Below are 9012 nucleotides of genomic sequence, written 5' to 3'. Positions count from 1 at the left end.
CCTCATATAATCATGTTCAAAGAGAATTTGAGGTTAAATCACTTCATAACTACATTTTGGGAGCGAAAAGGCCAAAATAGCCCAAAATAGGCGGAATTGGCCTTTTCGTTCCCGAAATGCAACCAACAACAAATTAAAGCCTAAGAATCTACATACTAGTTATAATATGCCTCATATAATCATGTTCAAAGAGAATTTGAGGTTAAATCACATCATAACTACATTTTGGGAGCAAAAAGGCTAAAATAGGCCGGAAATACAACAAACAACAATTGGAAACCTAAAAGTTACATACCTTTCGAAGATCAACAACATCTTTGCAATAGTTGACGATATCGAGCATGAACCTCATGACGTAATACCCACACGCAAGTCCACCTTCTTGTACCGGACACTAAAATTCACCAAAGATCAATAAATGACATGTTATATGTGTATTATGTGTTTGTATAAAAGGATGCAAAAAATATTACATGTTACCTCGACTAAATACCAAACAGGAGCTTTTCCTTGTCGAAGTCCAGATGAAGTAATCTTCTTCATCACACTACATCAATACACATTATTATAAGATTAGATGTACATTTAATATTTAATAAGCAATAAGTGTGCATATATAGTTTCAATTAGGCTACCTATTTAACAATGATTTGACTAGTAAGGACCGTATTGTTCTTTACGCAAAGAATCAAAGTGGTAGACTTCGTTACTTGACACACATATTGCAATGAGTGTCCAATGGTTCCTACAACAATAAAAATAATGTTATGTTATCGTAGAACAACTAATAGGTCAATTTAATTAATTAAAAAGTCAGTTTACGAAGCATACGATTCAATGTAAGGAAGAAGAACGATCTTATATCCAAGACGAGAACATGCGTTCAAAGAATCCTTGAGATATACTTTCACCTCTTTTTCGTTTTGTACGCAACTGTCATCTCGTACAAAGCTTGGACATAACCAACCAAAGATTGGCTGACTAGATCGCCTCACATCATTGTATAATAGCCAGAATTCATATTGATAAAAATAAAACTTACTTATTATGGAAGTTATTATTAGTTGGATTGAATACTACTTAATTAAAAAGTATTACCTCATGAATGTTTGTATCATGGAAACATTCAACTCTTCCCCAAGTAAGAATTCTTTAATATCATCCTTACAAAGTAGGTCGATGTTTCCTCATCAAGTGTGGTGGTGCGACAACTTAATCTCAATCATTGCTCCATCGGCTGCATCACTAATGCACTCATGTAGCCGAAGCACGGTTTAGTAAGGCGTTGCACCACCTCCATATCCGTAATGAGTGGATACTTTGCTGAAGAATTCGTTCCCACTTGGGCACGTCGGCCTCCCTGAGGTGAAGCTACCTTCTTTCCCTTCCTGTCGGCCTTCCCCGAACCCTAGTAATTAGTTAAATTAAAAGATATTACTGACAATCATATATAGGAACTATAAAAGAAAACTATGTATATAACTTATGTTAGAGATTGTACCTGATATGCTAACCGCACCAATGCACGCGGCCATAGAATATAACTGCCAATGGAATGACAATAACTGTAGACCAACTGCTGCATTCGCAGCGGAAGAGGAAATGCTTCGAAACCGTCACAATGTCTTCAACGCTGACCACATAGTGAATATCAGCTACTGGCTGGTTGTGCAATAGTGGCCGGTCCCTAGGGGGCTGTACAGATCCATAAGCCACGATAATGAATCTACCATGACCATCTCCTTGATTACATAGCTCACATGGTGTCTCTTCCTTTAAAAAAAAACTCTATTCAAGGTTAGTCTATGAAACAACATATTTAAGAACAATATGTTGTGATATTAAACAATTACCGTTAACTCCGGTTGTGGACGAGGCTGCGTAGGAACAGGCTGCATAGGAACATTGCCCTGCGTGAAAGCACCAAAAGTCGGTAAGCCCATCTGCGCCAAAATGGCGTTGAAATTCTGAGTCATCTCCGCTCTGAGCTCCTCCCGAAGTTCGGCTTTCATAGCCTCCACATCTATGGAAGGTGATGAATTGACATGGAGGTAGTGGATCTGGACGTAGAGGTGTATTGATCACCATACACCTTTCTCACCCCGAGGCGGACACCTCCTACGCCCCTCACACGTCCATACTGGTCCCGTCCTAGAGTCTCGTGTAAGGCATCAACTTGTCCTCTAGGAGTGAACTCACCAGCTCCTCCTTTTCCTTCAAGCCAATCTGCATAAATGATAAGAGAGAAATACTCGTGAGCGCAAATTATATTATTATGTAAACCTTATCAATAACTTATAATATGTACTTACAATGGCATTAGCTATCTGTTTTGTTCCGGGATCAGGTATGATTCTCTGTCCCTTTGCATCAACCCCATGCATGGAACACCACCAATCGAGCACTCTATCTGGTTGCCGCTGTGCAGCTGTCGTCGTAGAGCTAGTCCCGATTGCGTCGTGGTCGACGCAATGCGTGGGGTAATGGTCATACATCCACGATTCTCTCGCCTGACCATACGAATGAGCACCCAGATGGTGGTAGTGCTTCCTAGATTTTGCATTCGCGCTATTTTGCTCACGAATTGCCTGAAACACACAAATATAAACAAAGGTTAGATATGGTGTTATATAATATTGGATCTGAAGTATTAATCTTAGCTAGTAAAAAATTCTTACAACAACTTCTGGGGTAGTTGTTTTTTGTGCAACAAATGCATGCCACTGCTCAGCTGTGATATGCCTCCATATCTGATATGGAAGCTTGAGGGTCCTCGAATGATGTGTCATGTGAAGCCTCAGAAGAAGGTGTTGCTTCCCCGTCGTAGATTTTCTTCTTCTTTGTTCCCCCGACTTTTCTCCGCTTCGTGATCCACCCCGACACTAGCTTGGCCTTGAAGTCTCGGAACCTTTGGGCAACTGCGGATAGAAACAGATTCTTCTTCGCTTCATCGTTTGGAATATGGAATTGATTCTACAAAGAACGATACACAAATTACTCAATATTACATAGTATATTTAACCAAAGTGTTAAAATTCTAAATAAGTTATACGCGAATCTTACCATAGTATCTTCCCAAATCATCTTCTTCAAAGACTCGGGGACCTCTTTCCATGAGTGGAGAATGGAGAGCTTATGCATGCAAATCCCAATTTGCATGGCAATACTTTTGACGCCATTTTCCACAAGGTTCCCCAAGTGATCGTACTCCAAAGTCATTAGGGTGGGTTTCCCTAGTGACTTTGTAGGTCCCCTTCCTTTCCTCTTTTTCGTCTGCAAGTTCTTACTTGCAATTGACGTTTGTTTACCTTTTTCTTCACGGCGAGCCATAACCATTTGCCGTTGTTCCTTTTTGTATCGAAAACATCATCCTCGGTAGTGTGTTCCGCACTCGTATCCGTATGCACATCCTCCATGTCCCTGAAATGGTAAAAAACATACGAATTAATTAAAAAAAATTGGCAAATTAAAAATGTAACTAGTATGGTGGGGTAAGGGGCGGTGGGGGGGGGGGAAAGGGTCTGCAGGAAGGGGGGGCAGGGGGTGTGGGGTCTGCAGGGGGGAAAGGGGGCGGGGGTGTGGGGGGTCTGCAGGGGGGGAAGGGTGGGGGGGCTGCAGGGGGGAAGGGGGGGCGGGGTGGGGGTGGTGGGGGGGGGGAACGGGGGGGGGGTGTGGGGGGTCTGCAGGGGGAAGGGGGGGGCAGGGGGTGTGGGGGGGTCTGCAGGGGGAAGGGGAGGTGGGGGTCTGCAGGGGGGAAGGGGCAGGGGTGTGGGGTCTGCAGGGGGGGAAAGGGGGGGGCAGGGGTGTGGGGGCTTGGCAGGGGGTGGGGAGGGGGCAGGGGGGTGGGGGGTCTGCAGGGGGGAGGGGGTGTGGGTCGCAGGGGGGGAAAGGGGGCAGGTGTGGGGGGTCTGCAGGGGGAAGGGGGCAGGGGGTGTCTGCAGGGGGGAAAGGGGGCAGGGTTGGGGTCTGAGGGGGAAGGGGCGGGGGTGTGGGGGTCTGCAGGGGTGGGGGGGTCTGCAAGGGGAGGGGCAGGGGGGGGGGTGTGAGGGGGAGGGGGGCAGGGGGGAGGGGGCAGGGGGGGAGGGCGGGGGTGTGGGGGTCTGCAGGGAAGGGCAGGGGGTGTGGGGGGTCTGCAGGGGGAAAGGGGGGCAGGGGGGGTGTGGGGGCGTCTGCAGGGGGGGAGAGGGGTGTGGGGGGGTCTCAGGGGGAAGGGGGCAGCAGTGGGAGGTGTGCACAGGGGGGAAGGGGGGCAGCATGTGGGGGAGGAGGTGGGCAAGGGGGGTGGGGTGGCTGGGGGGTGGGGCGGCATGGGTAGCGAAAAGGCCAAAATAGGCCGGAAATGGCCTTTTCGTTCCCGAAATGCAACCAACAAGAAATTAAAGCCTAAAAATCTACATACTAGTTACATTATACATCATATAATCATGTTCAAAAAGAATTTGAGGTTAAATCACTTCATAAGTACATTTTGGGAGCGAAAAGGCCAAAATAGGCCAAAATAGGCCGGAAATGGCCTTTTCGTTCCCAAAATGCAACAACAAGAAATTAAAGCCTAAAAATCTACATACTAGTTACATTATACATCATATAATCATGTTCAAAAAGAATTTGAGGTTAAATCACTTCATAAGTACATTTTGGGAGCGAAAAGGCCAAAATAGGCCAAAATAGGCCGGAAATGGCCTTTTCGTTCCCAAAATGCAACCAACAAGAAATTAAAGCCTAAAAATCTACATACTAGTTACATTATACATCATATAATCATGTTCAAAAAGAATTTGAGGTTAAATCATTCATAAGTACATTTTGGGAGCGACAAAAGGCCAAAATAGGCCGGAAATGGCCTTTTCGTTCCCAAAATGCACAACAAGAAATTAAAGCCTAAAAATCTACATACTATTACATTATACATCATATAATCATGTTCAAAAAGAATTTGAGGTTAAATCACTTCATAAGTACATTTTGGGAGCGAAAAGGCCAAAATAGGCCAAAATAGGCCGGAAATGGCCTTTTCGTTCCCAAAATGCAACCAACAAGAAATTAAAGCCTAAAAATCTACATACTAGTTACATTATACATCTATAATCATGTTCAAAAAGAATTTGAGGTTAAATCACTTCATAAGTACATTTTGGGAGCGAAAAGGCCAAAATAGGCCAAAATAGGCCGGAAATGGCCTTTTCGTTCCCAAAATGCAACCAACAAGAAATTAAAGCCTAAAAATCTACATACTAGTTACATTATACATCATATAATCATGTTCAAAAAGAATTTGAGGTTAAATCACTTCATAAGTACATTTTGGGAGCGAAAAGGCCAAAATAGGCCAAAATAGGCCGGAAATGGCCTTTTCGTTCCCAAAATGCAACCAACAAGAAATTGAAGCCTAAAAATTGGAGAAATTACACACACCTGAGTTTATGTCTCATGATTCTATTGAGCTTCCGCCTTTTCTTAGGATCCTCAAGTACATGTATCCCTTCCGTGTGATCTACACGCATATAATTCTCCGACATATTTACATCATCTTCCACACGAATTTCAGGATAGGTAAAGGGGGGAGGTCCTCAAATGCATCATATTCTTCCTCATTATCAACATCACCAATACCGAGGATACTCCTTTTACCAGGTACAACAATTGACCACTTATGATCAGCAGGATCAGTTACAAAAAATACTTGCTTCACTTGTGATGCAATTACAAATGGCTCCTCAGTTTCACGTAAACGACTAAGGTCAACAAGGGTGAAACCGCAAGGATCATCGTTTCTTACACAACGGCGATTATTGTCAACCCACGTGCAACACAAGAGGCAAATATTAAATGTACAGTAGTCCAGCTCCCAGATTTCTTGTATTCGCCCATAGTAGTTGCTTTCAGCATGTACAGGCGACTTATCTTTCGAGCTTGCATATTGTGTAGACGACGCCACAAGTGAAACACCACTATTTTGTTGCGATCTTGACTTGAGATCTTGACGTTCAGTCCAAAAAGTATACCCATTAATATCATAACCCTCATAAGAGCGTACAGCTTCACGAGGACCAAATGCTAACCACTTGACTGTTTCAGGAACACTTTCATCCAAATCATTGAGTACTCGTTTATGAAACCAATCAATGAAAGTCTTGTTATGCATTTGCGTCAATGCCCTCACTCCTTTTCCAGGATTGCTAACACGTAATTCCTCCATATGTTCACTTAAATAAGGATGGACATCTGGTACGTGATGCAATACAAATAAGTGAGCTTGTTTACGCTTTTCTACGGAAGGTGTGATCAATTTTGAACCAATTGTACCCTTGCCCTCAAGTCTGCCCTCGTGTCGGGATGTCGGAAGTCCAACAGGATCAACACTAGCAAAATACTCAGCCACAAAATTACTGATCTCTTCACCCACAATCCCTTGAATTATACTACCTTCTGGTTGTGCAGGATTACGAACTTTATCTTTCAAAGTTCCCATATATCTCTCAAAAGGATAGCACCACCTCAAAAACACTGGACCACACAGCTTAATTTCTCGAACTAGATGGACAATGAGATGGACCATAATGTCAAAGAATGCAGGGGGGAAATACATCTCAAATTTGCATAGAGTTTCAACTACTCTAGTCTGCAAGGAATCGAGGGTCGACGGGTCTAGGACTTTGCTGCAGATTGAATGAAAAAATGAACACAGTTCTGTAATGGTGTGCCTCACATGCTTTGGAAGTATCCCACGAATTGCAATCGGTAAGAATACTTGCATCATGACATGACAATCGTGCGATTTCATACTCGATAACTTCAACTCACCATTTAAGGTAACAAAGCGCTTCATATTCGATGAGTAGCCAGTAGGGACCTTAATGCCATACAATGACTCGCAAAAAATCCGTTTCTCTGCACGCGACATCGTGTAGCAAGCTGGTGGCAAATAATTCTCTCTCAGAATCCTCCACCTTTTTACTTTTCTGTGTTCATCATCATCAACCCTTTCCTCCCCTCTTTTCTTCTTTCTTCCGTCCCTTTTCTGAGCCCACAACTCTGGTCGAATCCCCTCTTGTTCCAAGTAAAGTCGTGACGCCTTAACATCTTTTGTCTTACCCGGAATATTCATAAGTGTCGCGATAATAGCTTCACAAACATTCTTCTCTATGTGCATGACATCCAAACAATGTCTGACCTTTAGATCTTTCCAATATGGGAGTTTCCAAAAAATGGACTGTTTTTTCCATAATCCTGTAGGTCTATCAACCTCACTAGCAGGTTTACCAAAGACTGTTTCAATGCCCTTCACCTGATTATAAACTTCAGTACCAGTTAATGGTCTACGAGCAACTTCTTCTTCAACCGTCCCATCGAATGCCTTCTTCTTAAACCGATAGGGATGGTCGCGGCTGAGGAGCCTTCGTGTGCGCATATACACATGTTTGCAGCCCTTAAGGTGTGTAGATTTCATGTCATCTAAACAAATCGGGCAAGGTTGTTTTCCTTTAGTCTTATACCCAGATAAGTTCCCATAAGCTGGATAATCGTTCATAGTACAAAAAAGCATGGCACGCAGAGTGAACATCTCATTAGCATACGCATCAAATACTAACACTCCTTCGTTCCACATCTTCTGTAAATCTTCAACAAGCGGCTGAAGGTATACATCTATGTCATTTCCAGGTTGTTTGGGCCCCGATATAAGAAGCGACAACATCATGTACTTACGTTTCATGCACAACCAAGGAGGCAAGTTATAAACCACTAAAACTACTGGCCATGTGCTATGCTGCGAGCTGAGATTGCCAAAAGGGTTCATGCCATCCGTACATAATCCAAGCCTCAGATTCCTATCCTCATTACCAAATGACTTATGCACCCTGTCGATAGTTTTCCACTCAGGCGAATCAGCCGGATGCTTGAGCAGACCGTCTTTCTTCCTACGATCTGCATGCCACCTCAAATTCTTCGCATCTCCTTTCATTGAGAACATGCGCTTAAATCTAGGTATTATGGGTAGATACCACAACACCTTGGCTGGTGGTCCTTCACTACCTCCAGCTCCTTCACGCTTGTACCTCGACAATCCACAACGTGGACACTCATGTAAATGCTCATACTCATTACGATAAAGCACACAATCGTTAGGACAAGCATGTATCCGCTCGTACTCTAAACCCAAAGGACACATCAACTTCTTCGCATAATAGTACGACTTTGGCAGTTCATTTCCTTCAGGGAGCATCTCAGCTAAAACTTCCAACAACGATGTGAAACTAGAGTCCGTCCAACCAGCGTTCGACTTAATGTTGAACAGTGTTACCACTGCAGAAAGTTTGGTGTACTTTGTACAACCTGGATACAACGGCTTTTCAGCAGCCTTAGACATAGACTCAAAAATACGAGGTCGTCTACACGACTGATCTTCAACCTCGTGTATCATCTCGTCTACCCGATCCCTATCATCATCTCCAAATTCATCATCCAAATTCTCATCCCCTAACTCATCATCATCCTTCTTTTTTTCTTCACATACATCATTCTTTAATCCAGAGCTTCCCATATACCTCCCCTGCTCACCATGCCAAATCCATACATGGTATTGAGGCCTAAACCCACGGCGAAATACATGCTCCCTAACCACATGTATACTACTAACCTTGCTCACATTTCTACAATCCAAACAAGGACAATAAAAGTCGACTGCTCCAGAGGATGTTTGATATTCTAATGCACTTCTACAGAATTCCGAGACCCCATTCACAAACTCAATCGATTCACGACTACCATACATCCAAGTACGATCCATCTCATTCAAGAAGACCACCTCTAATAATTAAACACAACATTCATTATAATGCATCAATCATTATTAAAGTACACATACACTCACATATTCAAATCACACACGTATACAACAAGCTAAGATAGTCACATGTTCAATTGTATGCATGCAGTCAAAGGTCCTTATCACTCCAACCTAACCCATCCTTGGACGTCTAATCTCACTAGTGAATATATGCCAACTTTCAA

General features: G+C 43.4%; 1 protein-coding gene and 1 long non-coding RNA gene across 2 annotated transcripts; both read right to left on the bottom strand.

The window, feature by feature from the left end:
* Nucleotides 1-274: 274 nt before the first annotated feature.
* On the bottom strand, nucleotides 275-675 carry LOC130590698 (uncharacterized). The gene is made up of 3 exons (XR_008968544.1): nucleotides 636-675; nucleotides 481-547; nucleotides 275-394 (listed from the first exon to the last, which is right to left on the bottom strand). It is a non-coding gene; the product is annotated as an uncharacterized LOC130590698 (long non-coding RNA).
* A 4843-nt stretch (nucleotides 676-5518) lies between these two features.
* On the bottom strand, nucleotides 5519-6887 carry LOC130590892 (uncharacterized). The gene is made up of 2 exons (XM_057393605.1): nucleotides 6588-6887; nucleotides 5519-6389 (listed from the first exon to the last, which is right to left on the bottom strand). Exons 1-2 carry the CDS (start codon nucleotides 6827-6829, stop codon nucleotides 5522-5524), a joined length of 1110 nt encoding a protein of 369 aa, XP_057249588.1. The 5' UTR covers nucleotides 6830-6887; the 3' UTR covers nucleotides 5519-5521.
* Between the last annotated feature and the right edge of the window lie 2125 nt (nucleotides 6888-9012).

The sequence above is a fragment of the Beta vulgaris genome, chromosome 3, assembly GCF_026745355.1.
Source record: "Beta vulgaris subsp. vulgaris cultivar EL10 chromosome 3, EL10.2, whole genome shotgun sequence".
Classification (NCBI taxonomy): domain Eukaryota; kingdom Viridiplantae; phylum Streptophyta; class Magnoliopsida; order Caryophyllales; family Amaranthaceae; genus Beta; species Beta vulgaris.
This window is presented reverse-complemented; position numbering and strand designations above follow the sequence as displayed.